The 24,211-nt window shown below is 64.0% G+C and overlaps 1 protein-coding gene across 2 annotated transcripts; it reads left to right on the top strand.

The window, feature by feature from the left end:
- Positions 1–678: 678 nt before the first annotated feature.
- On the top strand, positions 679–12,471 carry ADAM11 (ADAM metallopeptidase domain 11). 2 transcript variants are annotated; one of them, XM_038163298.1, is made up of 27 exons: positions 679–909; positions 2,167–2,354; positions 3,653–3,729; positions 4,078–4,144; positions 4,566–4,651; positions 4,730–4,796; positions 4,945–4,993; positions 5,091–5,158; positions 5,458–5,532; positions 5,621–5,692; positions 6,202–6,368; positions 6,445–6,529; positions 6,612–6,702; positions 6,817–6,868; positions 7,024–7,123; positions 7,397–7,468; positions 7,551–7,643; positions 7,750–7,830; positions 7,911–7,961; positions 8,428–8,491; positions 8,560–8,659; positions 8,735–8,854; positions 8,948–9,116; positions 9,193–9,307; positions 9,782–9,872; positions 10,303–10,320; positions 10,625–12,471. In XM_038163298.1, the coding sequence occupies exons 1-27, from the start codon at positions 852–854 to the stop codon at positions 10,638–10,640; spliced, it is 2,292 nt and encodes a 763-aa protein (XP_038019226.1). In that variant the 5' UTR covers positions 679–851; the 3' UTR covers positions 10,641–12,471. The 2 variants fall into 2 exon arrangements, with proteins under 2 accessions (XP_038019226.1, XP_038019224.1); XM_038163296.1 differs by having other exon boundaries at positions 10,303–12,471.
- The last annotated feature ends 11,740 nt before the right edge of the window (positions 12,472–24,211 follow it).

Raw genomic sequence — 24,211 nt, 5'->3', positions numbered from 1 at the left:
CTGATAATGGTGTGGGTCCCGGTGCTGGTTGGAAGCACCAGGACAATCTGCAGGGGCTGTGGGACTGGCTGGGAACCAGCTGGGGACTGGGGACAAGTCAGGGACTCCCAGGGTCTCGGTACCAGCTGAGGGGGCCACGGTGCAGGCTGGGGGCCTCCAATCCCAGCTGGAGGCCCTGTACTGGCAGGGGAGCCTGGTACTGGTGCTGGGAGGGTTTGGGACTGGCTGGAGGGGCTGGTACTGGTGAGGGGGTCCTGCACTGGCTGGGGGAGCAGCAGTGGCTGAGGGGGGTTTGATTCTGTCCCGAGGTTCCAGTATTGATTGGGGAGTCCTGGTGTCCCTGTCCTGGTGTCCCTGTCCCGGTGGCTGTGGGAGGACGCAATCTGATCTGGCTGGGGGGGTCTGGCACCGGCGGCTCCACTCCGGTCCCCGCTGGTGCGGGGTGCCCAGCGCCGGCCCGGGCTCCGGTACCATTCCGGGGGCGGATGGCACCTGGAGCTCCGGTACCGGCCGGGGGTGCTGCCGGCCCGGGGGTGATGCCAGCGGGGCTCCGGTGCTGCAGTGCCGCGGGTGCCAGCGGCGCTGCGGCAGCCGGGGCGGGGAGGGTGGAAGGGGCCGGTACCGGGGGCGGCGGGGCCGGGCGGGGCGGGGCGGGCCCGGGGCGGCGCTGCCGGTGCCGCTGCCGGCGCTGCCGGTGCCGGTGCCGGTCCGGTCCGGCGGGCCCGGGGCCGCGTGCGGGCGGGGCGGGGGCGGCGCTGCCGGCCCGGCCCGGGGCGGGGGGGCCGGACGGGACGGTGACGGTCCCCGGCGCGGCGGGCCCGGCGCGGCCGCTGGCGGAGCATGAAGGAGCCATGAGCCCGCTGCGGGGGTGGCTGCTGGCCGCGCTGCTCTCGCTCGCCCCGCGGGCAGGTAGGTCCGGACCCGCTCCCGCTCCGGCATCGCCGCGGTACCGGCCCCGGTACCGGCCGCGCATCGCGCCCGCCGCGCTCCCGGCCCCGCATCGCCCCGCTCCGCTCCCGGCCCCGCCGCCGCCGCTGCGGCTTTTTCGCTGCATCGACACATTTTTCCGCAGCGCCGCCCCGCAGAGCCCCGGGAGGGGCCGGGCCCGCGATCCCCCCGCACCTGCCCGGCCCCGGCCCCGCAGCCCCGGCTCCGCACCTGCCCCGGCCCCGCAGCCCCGCGTCCCCCCCCGGCCCCGGCCCCGCACCTGCTGCGGCCCCGCGCCCTCCACCGCGCTGTCCCCGCAGCGGCCCCCGCCGTGCTCCCTCTCCGGAGGTGGCCGCATAGCAGCCCCCCGTGTCCCCTCCAGGATGTGTCCCCATCTCGGAGCCCCCGTTCCCTGCCTGCATGCCCCATAGGTGTCCTCATAGCAGCCCTCCACGTCCCCTTGGGATGTGTCCCCATAGCGGCCACGCACCGTGTCCCCTGGCTGTCACCTCCAAAGGTGTCCCTGCACCATTCCTGCTGTCCCCTCGTTGTCCCCTCTAGGGGGGTGTCCCCATACCAGTCTTCCATCTCCCATTCGGTGGGCCCATCCCGGCCCTCTCTGCCCCCTGGGTGTCCCCTCTGAGGTGTGTCCCCATTCCAGCCCCCCCTTCTCCCTGCATGTCCTCTCCAGGAAATGCTGACCCCACCCCAACCTTTCCTCCAGGTATGCTGGCATTTCTGAGCCCCCTCTCCCCTGCATGCCCCCTTCTGGAACGCATCACTTTATCAGCCACCCATGTCCCCTGTGTGTCCCCTCCAGGGCATGCCACTGTATCTGAGACCTCCTGAGCTTCCCCACCCAGCTGTGTTCCCCTCCTGGTCACCTCCATCCCCTGGGCACCCCTGCCAGCTTGTGCTTGCTGGCTGTCCCCTCCTGGGCACACCGGCATACCTGGATGTTCCCCAGCTGTGCACCCTTGGGAAAATCCCTGTACCCACCCTCCGTGTTCCCTGGGCATCCCATCCAGGACACGAGTGTCCCCTTCTTGGGCCACCCCCTGAGCACGTTCACCAACTCTGTTCCCACCCCTGCGTGTTCCCATCTCCCTGTCCCTCCTCGTCCCTAGCCCTACGTGTCCCCTTGTCCCCAGGTCCCTGTGTCTCTGTTCCTTCTCCTCCCCAGCTCCCCGTCCCCCCAGCCCTCCCAGGGTGGCCGTGACCCTGTCCCCTCTCCCGCAGGTCCTGCCACGCAGGCCGGAGCGCTGCCGCGGAGGCTCCCGCGGGCCGCATGGCAGGAAGGGAGGGTGCTCTCCCAAATCACCCACCCCAGCAGGCTGGTGGGGCAGAGCTCGGGCGGAGAAGTCCCAAAGCATCAGTTGGACACCAGGGTCAGGCATGAGCCCGGAGGAGGAGGAGGAGGAGGACCCGTAAGTGAACGACAGCCCCCAATCCGCTCCCTTCCCGGGGTCCCCGGCAGCTCCAGGTCCCCAGGCAGCCGCCGTCGGTGGCCCAGCCACACCCCAGCGTGTTCGCGGGGACCGGCATCCCGTACCGGAGCCCTCGTGCCCCCAGGGACCATCCCGCTGCCGTGCTCCCGGAGGGACACGGACTTGTGCGGCAAAATCCCATTAAATCTGGGAACCGGCGGCGCGCGGGTGTTGGGAGAGGCGAAACGGGAGCGGGCAGGCGGCGAGCGCAGGAACAGACCCGTGGGTCCGGCAAGGACGGAGTCAGGCCGCGTGGGAGCGGCCCCAGGTCCCACCGAGCGCCGCTCCCCGGAGCAGCCCAGGCTCGGGCAGCGCCCCGCACCCATCGCTGCCCGTCCCTGCCTTTCGGGGAGCAGCACACGCGCCCCATCCGGCACGGGGGAGCTGCGGTGCTGGCAGCCGCGGAGGCCGGCGCCTATCGATCCCCGTGCGCGCCGGATAAAGGCGAGATGAGCAGCTGCTCTCGCCGCAGAGGTGATTTACACCCGGCGTCGAGTGAAACCGCCGGACGCCGGGAAGCGCCGGCAGCCGCCGCGCTGGCGGGGGGCCAGGGAGGTGTTAACCCGGGCTGTCGCGGCGGGAGGAGCAGCGGAGATCCGGGGGAGTTCGGGGCTGGCTCCCGGCGGCACAGCCCTCTCCGGCAGTGCTGCCGGACCCCAGGGATGAGGGGATGCGATCAGGGCCCGGGACATCCCTTCCCTGCGATGACAGACGGCTCCTCACCCCTGTGTCCTCATCCCGAGCGGCGCCGGGTTCCCAGCGAGGGGACGGCACGCCGGGACGGGTTTGGCTTTTCTGCCGTTTCCCCGTGTGAAGTACCGGAGGCGGTGCCGGGCTCTCACCGGTGCGCCGAGTTTGCCGGGTCTGAGGCCGCGCCGCAGCGCTCGGCTCCCGCTGCCGGCGGCAGGAATTAGGAATTAGGTCAGGAGCGGCGGCGCCGCAGGGCGGGACGAGCGGCGGCTCCGCTGCCGCGGCCGGGCTGGGCCCAGCGCCGGGGGGACCCTCCGGCACCCCCACCCCAGCACGGCAGCCGCGGAGGGGGCGGTGGGACGCAGGTGCCATCCCAGTGCTCCAGGGGAAATGGGTTTAAGGGGAAAAAAAAAAAAAGAAAAAAAAATGGTTTTCTTTACACTGAATTTTTCGGTTAAAAAAAAGCTGCATATTCACAGGCTGCGTATTTTAATGATTATTTTAGTTATGATTTTTTGGGGGGGCTGACTGCTCTGGCTGTCCTGCAGGGGCTGCACCTGGCACAGGTGAGCTTCATGGTGCGTGCCTTCGGCTCAGCCTTCACCCTCGATCTCCGGCTGAACCAGTGAGTGACCCGGGGGTCCTGGCAGGGGAGCCAGCACCAACCAGGGCGCTGCTGCTGCCCCCCGGGCGGAGGGGAGGAGCTGGGGGTGCCCGGGAACGGGGGAGCTGTGCAGAGCCATCCCAGCAGTGCGGGCTCAGCCGAGGGTGGAGCAGAGGGGACGGGGGCCCATGGGATGCCAGCGCCCTCCCAAACTGGGGGGGTCCCGTGCTGGGGTGGTACCTTGTATATAGATGGGGGGTGGTCTCCCAGACCGGGGTGGTGCCCTGCGCGTGGATCGCTGCTGCCGTCTCCCTCATCCTCCTCTTTCTCCCCACCCCACGGCCTCTTACCCCACCCTGCTCCCGGCAGCCACCTCCTCGCCTCCCACTACGTGGAGCGGCACGTCGGCGCGGGCAGCAACGGCAGCCACAGCACGGTAAGATGCGAGCCACGCCGTGCCAAACCACGCCGTGCCAAACCACGCCGTGCCAAACCATGCTGTGCCAAACCACGCCGTGACATACCGTGCCAAACTGCGCCACGCTGTGTAAATCGTGCTGTGCGGCGGTTGTGGTGGCCAGTTCCTAAATCCCACAAAAGCCCTGGAAGGGTGCCCAGCCGCTCATTATCCCCCCACCCACCCCTGGGTGCCCGCTGCCCCCGGGTGCCCAGCCCCTGCCTGGCGGGGTGCTGCCATGGTGCTGGGATCTCCTCGAGGGGGACATCCTGGGTGCTGTGGGCACCACGCACACCCTGAGGGCGCCTGGCACTGAACCCCAGAGCCCTGAGCTCGGTGCGGCCCTGGGGGTGCGGGGCAGGGCGGGAGGCGAGGCTCAGCGCCCGTCCCCGCTCCGCAGGGCGCGGGGGAGCACTGCTACTACCAGGGCCGGATCCGGGGGCAGCCCCTGTCCTTCGCCGCTCTCTCCAGCTGCCAGGGCCTGCGGTGAGTATCCCCAGTGCCGGCAGGGGGGCCGGGGGGCTGCACCCTTCTGCACCCCGACACGCCCGCCTCTGTTCGCAGCGGGGTCTTCTCGGACGGCCGAGCCACGTACCTGATCGAGCCCCAGGCGGGCGCCGAGCACGGGCAGGTGAGCGGTGCCACCGCCAGGTGCCTGCCCGAGTACCCCAAGGCGGCTTCACGGCTCTGCCCGTGGCTCGGGGACAGCCACGGGGACACGGGGACGTGGCCGTCCTCCTCTCCCACGCATGGCCGTGACACAGCTCTCCCCGTGGCAGGGTCTTCGACCACACATCGTGCAGCGCATCCCCAGCTGCCCCCGACTGGGTGAGCGTTCTCACAAAGCTGTTCCTGGGGATTCGCGACGGTCACCTCGGTGGCCCTGTGTCCCGGTGTCCCACCAGCTTCTGTCCCTTCCCTGCAGGCTGCCTCTTCCCTGCGCTGAGCCAGCGTGTCCCGGGTGGGATTCCAAAGCTGCGGCGGCGGCGGCAGGTCAGTGGCGACAACGGGGTACGCAGGGGACAGAGGACACGGGCAGGGGACAAGTGTGCTGGACCCTGGTTGATCTCTGCCCGTTGGCTGCGGGTGCAGCCGGGCTCCTCCGTGGGTGTTTGCAGAGTGCTGTTCCTGCCTCGGCCCAGGGGTGTCCAGGGGACCCACTGGGACACTGGTGGGGCTGCCTCCCGACCACCCAGTGGCTCTGCCCGCTCCCTGCATCCCAAACACCCCCGGAGGGCTCGGGAGCCCCATCCGGGAGCCGCTGCCAGCTCAGCCGCGGGTTCCCCCTGCAGGTCCGCCGAGCCCAGCACACGGTGCACAGCGAGACCAAGTACATCGAGCTGGCCGTGGTGAACGACCATCAGCTGGTGAGCGGGGGGGTTCCCGGGGCCGGCTGGGGCGGTGAGGGGTCGGTCTGGCCCCCTCCAATCCCAGCCGGCCCCGCTGTGCCCCCAGTTCCTGCAGCTCCGCAAGTCCGTAGTTCTCACCAGCAACTTCGCCAAGTCCGTGGTCAACCTGGCTGACATGGTGAGGGGGGTCTCCGGAAGGAATTTGTCCCTGGGGGGTTTGTCCCCGGGAGGTTAATCCCCGGCATCTGAAGCATTTGTCCCTTGGAGGCTTCATTTCCCTTCATTCCCAAGGGATTTATCCCCAGTGGGCTTATCCTGGGTTTATCCCCCACCCCGGTGGGTTTGTCCTCGGGGGGTTATCCTTGAGGGGACTGCTCCCAGCAGCTGGTGGATTTGTTCCCGGGGAGTCTCTCCCTAGTTCCTGGTGGTTTACCCCGGGGTTTGGTCCTCAGCACCTGCTGGGCTGGTCCCTGTAGAGTTTGGCCCCAGGGAGTTTGTCCCACTCTTGTTTTTTCTTTGGCACCTGGTGGGTTTGTCCCAGCGGTCCTTTGTCCCTGGGGAATTGTCCCTGGTGGCGGATGTGTGTGCCCAGCTCCTGAAGTTGTGCACAGGGGTTTATCCCCAGGAGCTGGTGGGTTTGTCCCTGGGAGGAGTCACGTCTCCAGCACCGTCCCTTTATCCCCACAGATCTACAAGGAGCAGCTCAACACCCGCATCGTGCTGGTGGCCATGGAGACGTGGGCGGCCGAGGACCGGATCCGGATGGGGCAAGACTCCCTGGAGATCCTGAACGAGTTCGTCAAGTACCGGCGCGAGGGGCTGGCGGAGCACAGCGACACCGTCCACCTCTTCTCGTGAGCGCTGTGGCCACGTGTCCCCCCCCGGGGCCGGGGACAGCGTCCCCCGTCCCCACCATCCTCTTCCTCGCAGGGGTCGGACGTTTCAGAGCAGCCGCAGCGGCACCGCCTTTGTCGGGGGCATCTGCTCCCCTGCCCGCGCCGGCGGCGTCAACGAGGTGGGTGCGGCGCGACCCCCGCCAGGGGGGCTGGGGACAGGGACGGGGGTCCCCGCGGTGACACCGCGTCGCTCCCGCGCAGTACGGCAACGTGGCGGCCATGGCGGTGACGCTGGCGCAGACGCTGGGGCAGAACGTGGGCATGATGTGGAACAAGCACCGCACGGCCGCAGGTACCCCCCTCCCGCGGCGCCGTGGGGACCGTGGGGACACGCCGCGGTGCCACCAGGCTGGCGGCGGGACAGTCTGCAGCCGCAGCCCTCTCCTCTCCTCTCCTGTCCTCGCAGGGGACTGCCGCTGTCCGGACTCGTGGCTGGGCTGTATCATGGAGGACACGGGGTGCGTGCCCGCTCGGGGTGGCACTGCCACATCCCCTGCCACCCCGAGCGTCACCGCTGCCGGCGGGGACATCGCCGAGCTCCTGCCCGGGTTGGTGCGTCTGGCAGCGCCCCCGGGCAGGGTGTGGCGGTGTGACAGTGACCCCCACCCCGCAGGTACTACCTCCCACGGAAGTTCTCCCGCTGCAGCATCGATGAGTACAACCAGTTCCTGCAGGACGGCGGCGGCAGCTGCCTCTTCAACAAACCCCTCAAGGTAACGGCCCCCCACCCCTCTGAGGGTCACAGTGGGGACCGATGCTCCGGGGGCGGCTCCGGGGTCCCTCGCGGTGTCCCCAGCCCCTGCCACAGCCAAGGGGCTGCTGCTGAGCTCCCGGAGTGGGGGGGACCTCGTGCCTGGCCGCAGTTTGGGGGCGCTGCCGTTCCCCGGGGATGCGATGCCCTTTTCGGGGGGCTCACGGCAGCGGCTGGCCCGGGGTCCCCAGCAGCTCCCGTGTGTGTGTCCCCTGTCCCCCCTCGGTCCCGGCAGCTCCTGGACCCCCCGGAGTGCGGCAATGGCTTCGTGGAGGCGGGCGAGGAGTGCGACTGCGGCTCGCTGGCGGTGAGCAGGGTCAGGGGCTGCTCTCCCCGCTCTGGGGGGCTGCAGGTCTGCTAGGGGCTGATCCCGGCTGCTGTCCTGGCAGGAGTGCGCGAGGAGCGGGGGAAACTGCTGCAAGAAATGCACCCTGACCCACGACGCCATGTGCAGCGATGGGCTCTGCTGCAAGGGCTGCAAGGTGCGGGGCTGGGAGCATCCCGCGGGCTCAGGGGGGGCACGGTCTGGATGTGGATCCAGTCGGGTCCTGTCCCGCTCCTGCTGAGCTGGGTTTGTGCCCCGGGCAGTACGAGCCACGTGGAGTGTCCTGCCGGGAGGCTGTGAACGAGTGCGACATCCCCGAGACCTGCACCGGGGACTCCAGCCAGGTGAGCGGGGCCGGGGGACACGGTGGGACATGTTGTGGGGCCTTGTGCCACCACCCAACCTCTTCTCCATGTCCCCACAGTGTCCCCCCAACCTCCACAAGCTGGATGGATACTTCTGTGAGAACGAGCAGGTGAGTTCAGCTCAGCCTGGGCTGGGCACATCCCCACAGGCTCCAGCATCGGGGCTTGTGCATCTTGGAAGTGCATTTGGGACTGTCCAAGCTTTGAGCAGCCTGGACTGGTGGGAGGTGTCCCTGCTCATGGCAGGGGATGAAACTGAATGGGCTTTAAGGTCCCTTCCAACCCAAACCACTTTTGTGACTTTTGTCAGCAATTGCAGCCGCAGCTGAGCCGTGCACATACACCTGGGGGTGGGTTTTGGGGTTTTGGGGTCCTGCTGTCCCCTGGCTGTGCACACATGTGGCTTCTGATCCCTGCACCACATGAGCCGGGGCAGTGCTCCTGGGACCAGGCATGGGGGGGATGTGTGTGGGGGGCTCATCGTCCCTGCAGCACCTCCCTGCACACACGTGTGTGAGCCCCTCTCCAGCCTCGTCACCCGTCCCCAGTCCCCTGAGCGCTGTCCCCTCCCCGCAGGGACGGTGCTACGGCGGGCGCTGCAAAACTCGGGACCGTCAGTGCAACGCGCTGTGGGGCCGCAGTGAGTGTTGGCCTGGGGCGGGAGGGGACGCAGGGGGTGACGAGCAGGTGACACTCGCTCTCTGCCAGGCTCGGCCGAGCGCTTCTGCTACGAGAAGCTGAACGTGGAGGGGACGGAGCGGGGGAACTGCGGGCGCGAGGGCCTGGGCTGGCTGCAGTGCAACAAGCAGTGAGTGACCCCTGTCCCCACGCCACCCCTCCCGGTGCCACCCGCCGTCCTGGTGACACCACCGCTGCCTTGAAGGGACGTCCTCTGCGGCTTCCTGCTCTGCGCCAACATCTCGGGCTCGCCGCGGCTGGGGGAGCTCAGCGGGGAGATCGCCACCACCACCTTCTACCACCAGAACCGCTACGTGGACTGCAGGTACTGCCGCGGGCACGGCCCCGGCCCCGGCCCCGGGGCTGCCGGTGTCACCCGGGGGGCGCCGGTGTCACCCGGGGGGCTGTCCTGCCACAGGGGCGGCCACGTGCAGCTGGTGGACGGCTCGGACCTGAGCTACGTGGAGGACGGGACGCCCTGCGGGCCCGGAATGCTCTGTCTCGACCGCAAATGCCTTCCAGCCACCGCCTTTAACTTCAGCTCCTGCCCCGGCAGCTGGGACGGGAAGATCTGCTTCGACCACGGGGTGAGGGGCGCGCCGGGGACAGGGGGACACCCGGGGAGTGTCACGGTCGCGGGGGGGTGACGCCGTCCTCTCACAGGTTTGCAGCAACGAGGGGAAGTGCATCTGCCGGGCGGAGTGGACGGGGAAGGACTGCAGCGTCTACGACCCCATCCCGGAGCCGAAGCCGACGGGGGAGACGGAGCGATACAAGGGTCCGTGTGCCCGCGGGGACAAGGCTCCCTGCTGTCCCCAGGCCACATGGCCTGGGCTGTCCCGCTTTGTCCCCAGCCACACCGGGGCTCCAGAGTGTCCCCCCACCCTGGTGCCGCAGCTCAGCTGGGCAGGGCTGGGTTTGCCCCCCCCCCTCCCAGGGCCCCACAGCTCTGGGTCATGCCTGGGGCTGTGTCCCCATGTCCCCTCATCCCGTCCCCACTGAGGTTGCTCCCTGTGGCTGGGTTTGCCTCCCTCCCGGGTCCCCACAGCTCTGGGACTGCCCTGGGGCTGTGTCCCGGTGTCCCCCTGTCCCCTCCCCACTGACATGTTCCTTATGGCTGGGTTTGTCCCCTTCCCTACTTCCCATGGCACTGGGGCATCCCTGGGGCTATGTCCCCGTGTCCCCATGTCCCTGTGTCCCCTTGCCACTGACGTGTGACCCTGTCCCCTCCTCCCTGTCCCGTCTGTCACAGGTCCCAGTGGCACCAATATCATTATCGGCTCCATCGCGGGGGCCGTGCTGGTGGCTGCCATCGTCCTAGGGGGGACAGGCTGGGGATTTAAGTAAGCAGCCAGCGCATGGCTCGTCCCCTCTGCTGCTGTCACCGGCCACGTCCCCTCTGCACAGCGTCACCGCGCCAGGGCCAGGCCGTGCCCTGCTGGGGCACTGCCAGTCCCCCTGGCTGGGCATCCCCCGCGGTGTGGCCTCTGGTCCCCTGACCCTGCCTGGTCCCTTGTCCCAGCCCCTGCCTGCCCCCCGACCCTGCCTGTCCTGCCTGCATGCGCCATTGGGGTGTCACTGTCACCCGGACCCTGTGGCCATGTCTGTCCCCAAGCATGGGGTGTGGGGGCGGGCCCCCCGTGTGTGGCACTGGGACGCTGCTGCTGCCTGTGGGAGCAGGGACACTGGGGTGGGGGCACGCACCAGGTGGGACAGCGGGGACACGGGGGTGGCACTAACGCTCCTCTCCTCTCCCCCTGCCACCCCCCCAAGGAACATCCGCCGAGGAAGGTACGACCCGGCGCAGCAGGGAGTGTAACCGTGTCCCCCCCATCGTCTCGTCACCGTCCCTGTCACCGTCACCGTCCGGCAGCCTGACGGCGTGGGAGCCCCCGGGCCCGTCTGTCCGTGTGCTGTGTGTCCGGCCGTGCTGTCTCCATCTCTGTGCCCCCACGGCTGAAGGGGAGCAGCGGCTGGGGGGGGGCCTGGCAGCAGCTCCCCCCCCGGTGCTGGCTCATTTCAGCTCAGTGTCCCCCCCATGTGTCACCCCCCTGTCACAGCCCCCCACTAAACGCACCCCACTTCTGTGTTGCAGGTCCGGGGGGGCCTGAGCGGGGCCGCTCTGCCCCACCCCCCCAGCGCCTCATTAACAGCAATTAACTGGGGCGGCGCTGCCGAGGGTCCGGCCCAGGAGGAGAGCGGGGAGGGGGCACCCGGGGCCGCCCCCCGGCCCCCCCTGCACCGCCACGAATGTACGGGGAGCCCCGGCCCCCCCGGCAGGCGGCCCTGGAGGAATGAATGTACCCGCGGGGCCAGCGGGAGCCCCGGCCCACATCCCCCTGCCCTCCAGCAGCATCTTCCAGCCGGGGCCTGGCACCCCAAAAGGCCGGCCAGTGTCCCCAGGACGAGGCCAGTAACCCCCAGTCCCCGGCCAGTGCCCTTCCCCAGTTTGGGGTCTGGAGTGTGTCCCCCCTGCCCAGCGCCCGGGCTGGGTCCCACGGGGGCCAAGCCCTGCACCCCCAGATGTGCCTCCCCGCCCCCCAAAGCAGCTCAGCAGCCCCGTGTGGGGTTTGTCCCCCTCAAATTCTCCCCCCATTCCCCAAGCCATGGGACCCTGAAGTCCCCAGTGGTGGGACAGGCACCCACGGGTGACAGCTCTGCCTCAAGGCTTCCTCCACTTCCCCAGCTCAGGCAGGTGAACCCCAAACTGGTGACACTGGGGTGAGTGGGGACAGAAGGGCCCCCCGGGGGGCCAGGGTACACGGTGAGCCCTGGGCTGGGGACACAGGGCAGCTTGCTGGGTGGCACTTGTCCCCCCAGCCCCAGGGCAGGCTTGTGGCACCCATTCCCCCAGACTGGCTGTCCCCCACCCCCATGGCAGGTCGGGGGGAGGCCTCACCCTCTCCCTGTGGCACGTGGCACACGTCACCCTGCATGGGGTGGCCCTGTAGAGCCACCCAAAGCACAGCACCACGGAGCACTGGGGGCCACACTGGCCCCTTTAACCACTGGTGACCCTCGGCATGGAGGGGACATCCCTGGTGACACTCGGTGACACAACCCGCTGTGTGTGTGTATGTGTGGGGGCACTCCTGGGGACACCCAGCACGGGGACAATGGGGGACGATACCCACTGTCCACGGCAGTGTGGGGGTGTCCCCCTCCGTGTCCCCTCCTTTCCCAGTGTCCCTGCCACCTCTGGGTCCCTTCCCCATGGACACAGAGAGTGACCAAGGGTGTCCCCAAGCCCAGCCATGTGGTGGCGCCCGGCCTGGTGTGACAGCCCCACTGGACACCCACGGGTGCTGTGGCTGTGGTGGCACCCCAGGGGACAGGGTGGGAGGTGACAGCAGAACGGGCGTGGCCAGATGTCCCCTGGCCAGATGTCCCCTCTGGGCTGGGACACCTGGGGACCGGGGAGCACCGTGGGCATCAGGGGTCTGGGATCAACCCCTATCTCTATCACTGTCACCAGAGTGTCCCCACAGCTGCCACAGCCACAGTGCCGGGGTGCTCCCTGCGGCGAGGGGACACCTCCGGTTCAGAGCAAGAAGCCACCGTTGTCATTGGGTTTGGGGACATTAATATATATATATATATATATATATAAATACCGGGATTTTCTTAATGATTTTAACGCTGTCGGGGCGGGAGACCCGCGGGGGGGCACCCGGTGCTTCCAGAGCCAAGAGAGCAAAGCCCCCCCCGGCCCCCGCGGCTGCCACGGGCCCGGCCCGGCCCGGGTTCGGGCTCAGCGCGGCGGGGCCGCCTCCCCCGCCGCCGCCCCGCCGCCGCCCCGCACCGCCCGCTCCGCTCCCGCCGGCCCCGAGCCCCCGCTTTGCACGCGCTGGGAGCCGCCGCTCCGGGCCCGGCCCTGGCTCCGGCCTCGGCCGACTCCTGCAGTGCCGCAGAATTTATTTACAATAAAGATTTGGAAAACGACGGGGCTCCGCTTCTCGGCCGCGTGGGGACAGGGGGGCGGGAGGGTCCCCAGATTTCACCTGCGAGGATGCTCCGGTCCTTGGATCCCTCCAGCTCGTCCCACTGATGTCCCCCCTGTCCCACATTCCACCCTGGCCTGTCCCCCACGATTGCCACGCTGAGTCAGGAGCCACACCCGATCCGGCTCCCGGCGTGGAGGTGATGGCACAGGGTGAGTGTCACCAAGCTCCCTCCCTCTCAGCTTTTGCCTGCCTGGGGACCCTGTCCCACCGTGGGCACACGTGGCTGCTCCCCGGGCCATCAGAGGGGTGCTCAGCCCCTGTGCAAGGACACGGCTCCATCCTAGGGACAGCACAGGGACACGGCTCCATCGCTGTCCCAGCACGGGGACACGGCTCCATCCTAGGGACAGCACAGGGACACGGCTCCATCGCTGTCCCGGCACAGGGACACGGCTCCATCCCTGTCCCAGCACGGGGACACGGCTCCATCCCTGTCCCAGCACGGGGACACGGCTCCATCGCTGTCCCAGCACGGGGACATGGCTCCATCGCTGTCCCGGCACAGGGACACGGCTCCATCCTAGGGACAGCACAGGGACACGGCTCCATCGCTGTCCCAGCATGGGGACACGGCTCCATCCCTGTCCCACCACGGGGACACGGCTCCATCGCTGTCCCAGCACGGGGACACTGCTGCACCTCTGTCCCACCACGGGGACACCGCTCCATTGCTGTCCCGGCACAGGGACACTGTTCCATCCGTCCCAGCAGCTCCAGCAGCTATCCCTGCTCCATCCCAGGGACAGCACCCTCAGCTCAGCGAGCACCCTGAAGGTCCTGACAGGTCCTGGCAGCAGGGGACTGGGGGCAGGTCCTGGCAGGAGGGGATTGGGGACAGGTCCTGGCAGCAGGGGACTGGGTGCAGGTCCCCAGCCCCCAGAGGGACCCACGAGGCCGGAGCACGGCCCCAGCCCGGGGGCGCCCAGCTGGTCACGGTCACCGGGCTCGCTCCCCGCACACCGGGCTGATCTCGGGCTCTCTCCCCGGCACAGCCGCTCTCCCCGCACACCGACCAGGAGAGGGCTCTCCCAGCACGGCCCAGGGACGCGCAGGAGCCGCTCCGAGCTCCGCAGGACGCTGCGGGGCCACGCGTGTCCCTGCGGTGCCAGCCCCGGCCGGGGTGCAGCCCATCCCTGCTCGGGGTCACCACGGGAGCGTCACCTCCCTGGGGGAGCCCTTCTGTGCCCGCCGGGGATAAGGGGCAGCATTCGGGACAATTCCTGCTGTGCCACTTCCCCCAGAGCCCCCGGAGTGGGGCTGGCGGTGCCCCTCTCCCTGCGGGGACCCGGAGGGACTCGCTCGGGTGTCCCCGGTGGTGGCAGGAGAACGCACTGGCCCCAGCTCCCTGCAGGTGAGCTCCTCGGGGTGCTGGGGGTGCCTGAGCTCCTCGGGGTGCTGGGCAGGACAGGGAGAGGGGGGATGGAAGGGGCTGGAGGCGCCTCTGGCCGTGGCAGTGGCCAGGGGGTGAGGGGGGTCTGCACCAGGAGCTGCTGACCCCCGAGTCCTCCTGGCCAGGCCAAGGCGGGCAGCAAACGGGGCTGTTCACCCCTGGGGTGGCCGCAGGGGCAGCTCTGCACCCCGTGAGGGGTTTGGTGCAGTTTTGCTCTATCCACAGCAGAGCTGTGCCACAGCACGGAGTTATTTTGGGCTGGTGTCGAGATACCAGCGCAATGAGTGAGTCAGAAACATTCCAGATGCACTGGCTGCTCCTGAATCTTGAGTTATTCAAAATCTTCAGGGTCAGGAGGGCAAAAAACAGGAATTCAAGTGGGCCCAGCTGAGCCTGCTGCCCTGCAGGATCACACAACACCCACAGCTCTTGATCAGGGCCGGGTTCCTCTGCCAGGGGCTGGGACACAAGGACACCACGATGTGTTGGATGTGCCTGGCAGAAGGGAGATGGTCCCTGGCCAACTGCCCAGTGCCACAAAAGCTGCAGGAGGCAGCAGGTCTGGTGCCCAGAGACACCCAACTCTCCTGGCTGCCCTTTCTCTGCATCATAAACGTTCCTTTCCAGCTCCCCCCGTGGCTGCCCCAGGCACAGAGCATTCCTGCCTGTCCTCAAGCTCCTTCTTCCTCCTGATTCACTGCTTCTGCCAGGGACAGTGCCCGTGCTCAGCTCTGGTCTCCACTCCTCACCCTCTGCCCCTGCTGCACCTGCCAAAGGTCAACCCCAGCAGCCCATGGGAGAAGCCACAGGCTGCTGTTCCCGTGCTGAGATCAGAGAACCAGGGAATTCTTCAGCTGGAAAAGCCCTCTAAGACCATTGAGCTCAACCATTCCCAGCGCTGCCAGGGCCACCACTGACCCCTGTCCCCAGGTGTCACACCCTCAGGTTTTTAAACTCCCCAGGGACAGTGACTCCACCACTGCCCGGGGAAGGTTTCCCAATGCCTGACCACCTTTCCAAGAAACAATTTTCCCAAGATCCAGCCTAAACTTCCCCTGGCACAACTTGAGGCCGTTCCCTCTCCTCCTGTCCCTGTTCCCTGGAGCAGAGCCTGACCCCCTGGCTGTCCCCTCCTGGCAGGAGCTGTGCAGAGCCACAAGGGCCCCCCTGAGCCCCTTCCCAGCTCCCTCAGCTTCTTCTCATCAGACTCCTGCTCAAGACCCTGAACTTGAGAAGCAAAATCCAAGCCAATCCCTCATTATTAGTAAACCCAAAGCAAGAAGAAGCCAACGCCTCCCCCACGCCGTGCCTGTGCCATTGCATAATGGGAAACCCTCAAACCTAAAATATCCCCGCTCCTCTGGTTGTTGAAGCTCATGATTGACCATCTGGCTGCGATTTCCCAGCTCTAATCTAACGAGGCAGGAGCTGCTTTTGGGGTGAGCACAAAGACAAAAGGCCCCGAGGAGTCCCCGGGAAGGTGTGGTGGGCCAGGCTGCGGGTGCTGAGGGGGCTCCAGGTGACAGAGCTGGGAGGTTTGGGGCTTCTCAGGAGCACAGGACACATTAGATGGTCAGGAAGCACCTCTGCAGTGTGATGGGGAAATGTGAGCCATGGGGGAACATCCATGGATCCTTGGGTTAGCTCCCAGGTGAGGGAAAGGCACCCCAAAAAGAGTTTCACAGCCACGGCCTGATTTGCCATGCAAATGAAAGGAAATTCTGACCACAGAGCAGGACAATGGGATTGCAGCTGAGAAACCCTCCCAGGGCTGGCACCTGCCTGGCACAAAGCTGCCCCTCGGCCACAGCACTCACACCTGGAGTAACAGCTGCTCCCTGCTCCAGGAATGATCCTGGAACACTGCAGGGCTTCATCCAGCTGTGCCAGCTGTGCTCCTGGTGAAAAACAGGGGAGGAGAGGAGAGGAGAGGAGAGGAGAGGAGAGGAGAGGAGAGGAGAGGAGAGGAGAGGAGAGGAGAGGAGAGGAGAGGAGAGGAGAGGAGAAGGACAGGAGAAGGAGAGGTCACTCTGGCTCTCTCCCGGAGTCCCAGCACAGTGTGCCCTGTGATGGAGCATCTTCCCAAGCCTCTCCAAGTCGAGGCCTTTATTTGAGACCTGGAAAATTCAGGGAATTTGACAGGTTTGTCACCATGGAGAGGCTCAGCAGGAGGAGTATGCACACCTCAGGTGGAAGCAGATCCCAGCTCTGTCTCGCCCACGGTGGGAATTTTGCTTTTCAGGCTCCAGATGGAAACAAGAATCAAACCCAGGCACGGGGAAGAGGCCATGTGGGGAAAGAGGCTCTTGGCTCCACACGCCCCACATGGAGCTGACACTGCACAGGGCACTCCAGGAACAGCCATGGGGGAAGGACAGAGTCAGCCCCAGCTGCCAAGGCTCTGCCAAGCTCAGTGTCCAGCGCAGGTGGCTCCACCTCCGGGGGCACCAGGAGGAGCCAGGCAGGCTGGACTGGAATGGATTAGGAAGAAGGGTCACAGGGGCTCCAGCAAGGGCTTGCGGCAGCCTGGCAGACCCAACAGGTCGTGGTGACTGCAGTGACCTCCCGGGCTTCCCCTGCTGGTTGTGCTGCTGAGCCACTCGGGCTGAGCAGAGAATCACGGAGGATTAAGACCAAACCCACCTCACTCCAGCCCCCTGCCAGGGCCAGGAACACCTTCCACTGGCCCAGGCTGCTCAGAGCTCCATCCACTTGGCAACCTGTGCTGTGCCTTACCACCCCAGTAATGAAACCCTCTTTCTTATATTTAATCTAAATTGATCTTCGTCCAGTATAAAACCATCCCCCCTTGTCCTGTCACAACAGGCACCACTGAAGAGTTGGCCCCCATCCTCTTATCCCCTTAAGGGCAGAAATCTGTGTGATACCAGAGCTGCCCAGAGTTCAAGGAACGTGCAGGGGAATTGTTCAGCTTTCAGCAGAGACACCCGAGCTGAAACCTTTGCTGAGCCCTGGCCCGATTTCTACCCGCAGAGGGGACCCCTCGGAAGCAGAGAATAAGGACACGAGCAGAAACTCGGGCTTCCCACAAACCAGACCCAGGTCCAGCCCCAAATCCCTGTTAAGGATTTTCAGAGGCTTGAGGAGCTCAGGGGAGGGATCTGCCAGGGGAGCTGCCCCGGCGCAGCCCGGGAGCGCTGGGGATGGAGCGTCCCCCTCCCAGAGCCCGGAACGTTCCGTGTCGGGGCGAAGAGAAAAGGAAAGAGGAGCTGAGCCCCGAGGTCAGCCCCGGGACTGAGGAGCCGGCAGGAACAGCCCCCCGGCACCCGGGACACCGGCGGAATCCCGGCGGGAATCCCACGGAGCCGCGCCGGGGACCGTGGGGAGGGAGCTCAGGGGCCAAAGCGCAGCCACAGCAGCGCCTGCCCGAGCCCGGACGATCAAGGAAGGGAAGGATTTTCAGCAGCCAATGGCCCGGAAACAGCACTGCGGGCTTTGGTGTCCTTTAACTCGGCCAGCTCCGCGGGGAGGGCGCAGATTTCCCGGGGAAAACGGGGGAACCCCAATTCCCCGGCTGGACCGAGCGACATTTCCCAGCGCCCTTTGAGGAGCGCTCTCCGCTGCCCGCATCCCTCGGAGGGCTTTTCCAGCTCACAGCCCGTGTCATCCCAGCTCGCTTTAACCCCGGCGCTGCCGCGGCGGAGCCGGCGTGACCCCGATCGCGGGGCCGGCGGTTCCCGCGGGAGCGCTGCGGTTTGTCACGGTTCAAATCCAGGTCACCGCAGCTCCGCGCGGTCCCGGGGGGCTCCCGGGATGCCGGGCTCACCGGGGCAGCTCCCGCTCCGGCGGGGCAGCGGCACCCGCAGCGCCCGGCGCTGCCCCCGCACGGCCCGGCCGGAGCAGCGGCCAGGGAGCAGAGGGTGACGGGCTGAACCGACAAAGGGAGGGTTTGTTTTCCCCATTTCCTGAGCTTTTCTTCCCAGTCCTGGAGAATTTAAATTCGCAGCTAGAATGAGCAGTTTGTTAAATCAGGTTTGAGGTCTCCCAAGGTCCTGGCTCTCCTCTCTGGGATGTCGGCGGTGCCACAGCCTCCAGGTCAGAGAATTTTATGTAACTCTCTCCTCACCCTGCTCTGGCTATGGCACCTTCTCTGCGGTCTCCTTTCTTCACAAGATCCTCCCCTTTCTTCACTGGAGAGCCAAATACCCCAAATGGCTAAATTTGAGCGCTGCAGAGCATCCTAATGTGCTGTTTTGTTAAAAACCCAGCAGGCTCCTTGTGCTGCTCCATCCAGCTGGTCAGCAAGGGGAGGCAAGAGGGGAAAAGAAACAGATTTCAGAGGCAACAATAAACCAGGATTTCATTTCACAGAATCATTGAGGTTGGAAAAGACTTCTGAGACCATCAAACACAACCTTGGACCCATCACCCCCTCGTCGCCCAGAGTGCCACCGAGTCACCCTGCTGAGCTCATCCCCTCGAGCCACGGGCTGTCCCCCTCCTCTGTGCACAGGGGACAACCCCAGGGACAGTGACCTCTTGGAGACCTTGCCAAAGGAAACTTTGGGGCACCTTGGCAATCCCAGGTGCTGGGTGAGTCAAGGGATAAGCTCTTCCCCCTGGCTCTCCCTCTCTCTCAGCACAAACCTCCATCCTTTAGGGTGAGGTGGCAGAGCAGCGTGTTCCCAGCCTGCCCAGCAGCATCCTGGCAGCACCAGGTGGGGATTCACTGCTCTGCATCCCCACACTGGGCTCATCCTCTGCTCCCCTCTGTCTACCTCTCTCCCTGCATTCCACTCAATCAACTCTGAGATACAGAGAATGCGTCTGGATTTGTGGCACAGGAGGTTCTCACCAGGGCCAGGCTCCCCTGACACTGCCCAGCCCCACTCCCAGTTTCCTCACTCACACCTGTTCTTAGCTGTCTGCAGCAGCAGCACCTCTGGTCACCCCCAAACTTCCCATTAACTCTCTTGAAGGCAGCAGCACCTCCAGGAGAGCTGGAGATTATTATATTATCTATATTATATAGATGTCAGATATATAAAACCATAAAAATCAGACTGCTTTGTGTTGAAAAGACCTTTTTAAAGCCCACCCAGTGCCACCCCTGCCATGACAGGGACACCTTCCACTATCCCAGGCTGCTCCAAGCCCCATCCAGCCTGGCCTTGGGCACTGCCAGGGATCCAGGGGCAGCCCCAGCTGCTCTGGGCACCCTGTGCCAGGGCCTGCCCACCCTCACAGGGAACAATTCCTTCCCAATATCCCATCCATCCCTGTCCTCTGGCAGTGGGAAGCCATTCCCCCCTGCCCTGCCACTCACAAGGGCCTGGTGTGTTCCCAAAGCTGTTTTCAGTACAGAACAGGCTTTTAAAAAGTTTGCTGATCACGGTTTTTCAGGTGATTTCAATTTCACCAAAAATGTTATGAAAAGTCTAGCAAACATTTCTAAACGGGAACATCAGTTTTCTAGGATAAAAAACACACGGGGGGAAAAAAAAGAAGTAACTCCCTTCAGCCATTCCACGTCTTTAAATGAGGGCAACCCCGGCGCTTCCCAACACTCCCAGCAGAGCCAAAGCACACCAGAGTTTGTTTGCTGGCTGAAGGAATCCCACTCAGCAGCAGGGCCTGGGATGCTGAGAGCCACGGGAGCCCCTCCTGGCCGAGCACACTCCAGACAGCTCCCAGGAGGGCTTCACCCCCGACCCCATCCACCTCTGCTGGGGCTCCAGGGAAGAGCGGGTTCCCTGTTCTGCTCCTGCTCAGCCACATTTCACCCCACAGAGGGAATCCAGGCTTGGGGCAGCCACAGTCACAGCTCAGGCATGGCAGAAGGGCTCGGTGTCACCCTCCCAGGGTCCACGTGGAAGCAGCCACAGGGGTGTCACTGTCACTGTCATATTTCCCGAACAACCCCTTCGCCAGGATTTCTTCTCCTGGGAAGCTGAGAAGCCTCAGAGAAAAAGGAAAACAATAATTATCTGATTTGCTTCTCCTGTGTTTTGCTGCTCTGGAATGTGGTTTGGACTTTGTTTACCAACAGGTGATTGTTCCATTGGTTTCATGGGAATTGTTTTGACTCAATGGCCAATCAGTGCCAAGCTGTGTCAGAGAGAGTCACGAGTTTTCATTGTCATTCTTGTTAAGCCTTCTGTCTGTTTCCTTTCTCTATTCTTTAGTAGAGTTTAGTATAGCATTCTTTAATATCATATATATTATAATAAAATAGTAAATTAGCTTTCTGAGAACATGGAGCCAGAGTCATCATTTCCTCCCCACGATGAGGGACCCCAGAAAATACCACAGCTCCAGTCCTGTGCAATAAAAACAACAGGGAGGAGGACAGCAAAACCTGGCCTGCACAGAAATGGCTCCCGAGTCCCAAAAAGCCCCGATCAGATGTCTTTAAATCCTCCTTCCGAGGCGTTTTGCCCAGCTATCAACATGGAATTTACACAACAGCGATAATGTCACGCTGCAGAAAACAAAATGTCATTTCCCCAGCAATGATGAACTGGTATTTGGAGCCTCCTCCGATACACGGAAAATGAATGACAATTTCCCTGCGAGCAGAAGCCCCCAGGCTCCTTCCCCTGCTGCTTTGGAGGGTGAATTACACCGAGTTATGGATTAACAGAACATCCTTTAACTCATGCCAACGGATCTGCCCTTCAGGAGCTGCCCCACGCTGTCCCAGTCACTGGGATCAGGCCCTGGGCGCATCTCAGGGAGCAGCTCCTTTGGATGGAACCTCACAGCAGCAAATTGTGTTCCTGGGAGCAGGAATTCCTGAATTATTAACAGGAATGTAACACACTTCCACACAAGCTGCTACAAAAACATAGCTGAACTACAGGTAGGAACACTTAAAGTTAACAATATTTAACAGCCAACCTATGCCTCCAAAGGGAAAATCACTCTGCAGAGAGGATCTCTGCCCTTACCCTCACTTCACAGCAGAGGAAAGCACGTGGAGCTGTCAGCAGGCACCACAAAGCCTCCCCTGGGATCACGTCTAGACGTGTGGCGCTGGGAGAGCTCCTCAGGCACCCCAGGCATCCGCCCGGGGCTGGCAGATGTGACAGGGACCCCTGGGAGCTGCTTTGCTCCCTCCTGGAGCAGCAGCTGGAGGCTACGCAAACACCCAGGGACGCCTCCAGCAGCTCTGCACATCTGCCCGGGGCGGCTGAGCCGAGCCTGCAGTGGCCGGGTGTGATCCCAGCTTTGACCTCTGCTGCTTCTCTGGAGCACAGGATCAAACACAACCGCCACGGGACGGGCTTCTGCCTGGCCACTGCCCCGCAAATGTGTCACCAGGGCAGAGTGCTGGGGCTGTAGCTAATGCCACTGGCTGGGCTACGGGGTGTGCTCGGAAGCTGCATTAAAGCTGGATAGCTCAGCTCTGAGGGGGGCTAATCAGCCCAAGCTCTGGCAGTGCCCCCAGCCTACGCCTTAGCAAGCCTTTAGTGATATACAGCTCAGTGATTATCAGCTCATGAGTGATTTCAGCTCTTGAGGCTTGCTAGGCTTGGCTGGGGCACGCAGCAGGCATTCGGAAGACCAGGAAAGAGAGGAGAGGAGAGGAGAGGAGAGGAGAGGAGAGGAGAGGAGAGGAGAGGAGAGGAGAGGAGAGGAGAGGAGAGGAGAGGAGAGGAGAGGAGAGGAGAGGAGAGGAGAGGAGAGGAGAGGAGAGGAGAGGAGAGGAGAGGAGAGGAGAGCGCTGTGTGAGGTTCCAAGACGATGTCTTTATTGGTCTTCTTCGTAGCTCTTCCACGGAGTGTCTCAAAGGGTCTCAGGGACAGCGGCTCCAACGAGCCGGGCAGAAAGAGGGGTTTATATAGAGCAAGGGAAGATTGAGAATTGTCCAATAGTAAGGGTTAAAAGAAAGTGACCCATACCCTTACAGAGAGATAAGCAAGGGTCCGAGAGCAGGAGAGAGGGGCTCCTATTGTTCAGTCATCCTGACTCAGCATTCTGCCTCTAAACGCCAAGGCAGGTTTGCAGGGCCTGTGCCTGCTACATGTAGCCACATTTCCAGCTGTGGTTAAAATCATTTCAGTCCTTCTCACCGTGAATTCGCTGTTCAACAGAGGCCTCTGTACCCAAAGCCACCAGGGCGAGGCTGAGCCGGGGCTGCAGGGACTCACCCAGGGCTAGCCACGCGTGCAAAGGGGGTCTGGGAGCAGCAGGAGCCCAGATCCTGGTGGTCCCTGCGCTGGAACCTGTGCTGCTCAGCAGCAGCCCTGGCCCGTTATCCCTGTGCCTGGCTCAGGCTGGTGCTGCCCTTCCCAAAGGCATTCCCTGTCCCGCGCTCCTCTCCCAGGCTGGGCAGTCTGTGGGCTGCTCGGGTGCCCTGGCAGAGGAGAAAAGAGAAGCTGTCAGTGCTGGAGCTGGCCTGGGTGGCCGCCACCCCTCCTGCCCGGCAGCCCGGGAGCAGGGCAGCCCCGCTGTCCTTTCCTCCCTCCGGACAAACAGCCCCTGTTCCAAGCCCCCGGAACAGAGCCCAGCTCCCTGCCAGCTGCACGCAGGACAAACACTCCTCGCCTCCTTCCGCAGCCCGAGGTCAGGCTGGCAGCGAGGGGACAGCGGGGACACCGAGCGGAGCCACCCTGTGACAGGCAGAGCCACCCGGCCGTGCTCGGCTGGGCAGCGAATCCTGCCCGCCTCGCCTCTCACCCATGTGCAGAAACGCAGATTTCCCTCTTTGCCACCCTTTCCAAGGACTGACTTCCCGACTCGGTGGGTTTTCCCTTTTCCAACTGTTCTCACCCCGTTCTCATCTCATTCTGAGCTGACTCTTTACTGACCTGAACACGGTCACATCTACAAAAATTCCAAATTGTGGCTCTAAGACAGATTGTTAAATATCCCTCTCCCTCCCCCCCATATTCTATTGCTGGAAAAAAAGAAGCCATCTCACTCAGACTGGAGTAATCCACTGGATTTAATACATTTTTTTTTTTCAAACCCAGAGAATGGCACCGCAAACCCAAAACCATCCAGCACATTTTGTCCCAAAGTCTCTTCTGGATGTTTATTTCAAAATGGTCTAAACTAAGCCAAAGCAAGAGCATTTTAAAGCAAGTTATTGTTTCTTCAAAAGGAAAAACAAAGTCTGATATTCCAAAACCAGTCACAGCCAGAACAGAGCTGGGACAGACCCCACAACCAGCAACACACGCTCAGCTTCAACCCAAACGTGCACTTTGTACACAATGAAAGCAAAAAGCAGCAATGGAAATTGCTCCACCATTTGGGATTTTCAGAATGAATCCAGTGCCGGGATTGGAATAGTGTGGACAATCTGCTCATTAACAGGGATTTACTGGGTGGGCAGAAGCCCCCAGGACTGCCCCGAGGCAGCAGCTTCACACAGGCTGTTAACTGGGAAATAACACAAAACCAGGGAGCAACAGGTGGGAGCCTGCTTGAAGTCCTTGATAGGAATCTGCTCCAGTTTGGCACGAGAGCAGGGAGGATTTGCCCTGCTCTCACTGGGGAAAGGCCGTTCCCAAAGCAGCACACGGGGTTAAATGTCACCCATTTGGGACCCTGAACAGAGCAACCAGAGAGCTGGGGGTGATGAGCCACTGCGGCCACCAGCCCTGCTTCTCTCCAGGCTCCAGTGTCTCTCATCTTTTCAGACACAGTTCCCACCCAGCTCCCCAGCCACACTCGGCTCGCTCTGGCAGAGCCTCTGCCCATCACTGCGACTTTCTTCAGCTCACTCAGAGGAGCACAACAGCTGAGCTGCCCCGGACCACACAGCCAGCCCCAGCTCACCGGGCCACCCCTGCCCACATCCGCTTGCCACACACGTCCTGGGTCGCTCACACTTCCTTGGAGACACCGCCTGGCACTCCTCCACCTGCTCCCTGGAGCAGCCAGGGGTCAGCGCCAAAGGCCAGGGGGGCAATTCCCTTTTCCCAGAGTCCCCACAGCTCCGGAGGGGCTCCCACGGGGGCCGAGCTGGCTCTGGGCACAGCAGGGGCCCTCCAGGTTGCTCAGGGATAGTCTGGACCCATGCCTGGCCTGCCTGGTGTCCCAGAGGGAAAACAGACCAAAACAACTCAGCACAAGAGCCATTTACAGGAGGTGCTCGGGCAGAGGGGAACAGCGAGGACATGCTCATGTCCCCTGGGAATGAATTTAATGTGGGGATTGTCCCTGGATGTTCTGAGGGACAGGAAGAGGGCAGGGATTTATGTGTCCTCCACGGAGCCTCACTCCTCATCCCTCACTCCTCCCAGGCTGCCCAGAGCAGCTGAGGCTGCCCCTGCATCCCTGGAAGTGTCCAAAGCCAGGCTGGACATGTCTTGGA

Source organism: Motacilla alba, chromosome 27 (genome assembly GCF_015832195.1).
Source record: "Motacilla alba alba isolate MOTALB_02 chromosome 27, Motacilla_alba_V1.0_pri, whole genome shotgun sequence".
NCBI lineage: Eukaryota > Metazoa > Chordata > Aves > Passeriformes > Motacillidae > Motacilla > Motacilla alba.
Note: the sequence above shows the minus strand (reverse complement) of the source record. Positions and strands in the feature narration are given on the sequence as shown.

Excerpts from the sequence above, each read along its gene's own strand:
- ADAM11 (XM_038163296.1), top strand. The coding sequence starts at position 852 with ATGAGCCCGCTGCGGGGGTGGCTGCTGGCCGCGCTGCTCTCGCTCGCC. Across the intron at positions 3,730-4,077 it reads CTCGATCTCCGGCTGAACCA|CCACCTCCTCGCCTCCCACT; the intron begins GTGAGTGACCCG and ends TGCTCCCGGCAG. Across the intron at positions 4,994-5,090 it reads CCCCAGCTGCCCCCGACTGG|GCTGCCTCTTCCCTGCGCTG; the intron begins GTGAGCGTTCTC and ends CCTTCCCTGCAG.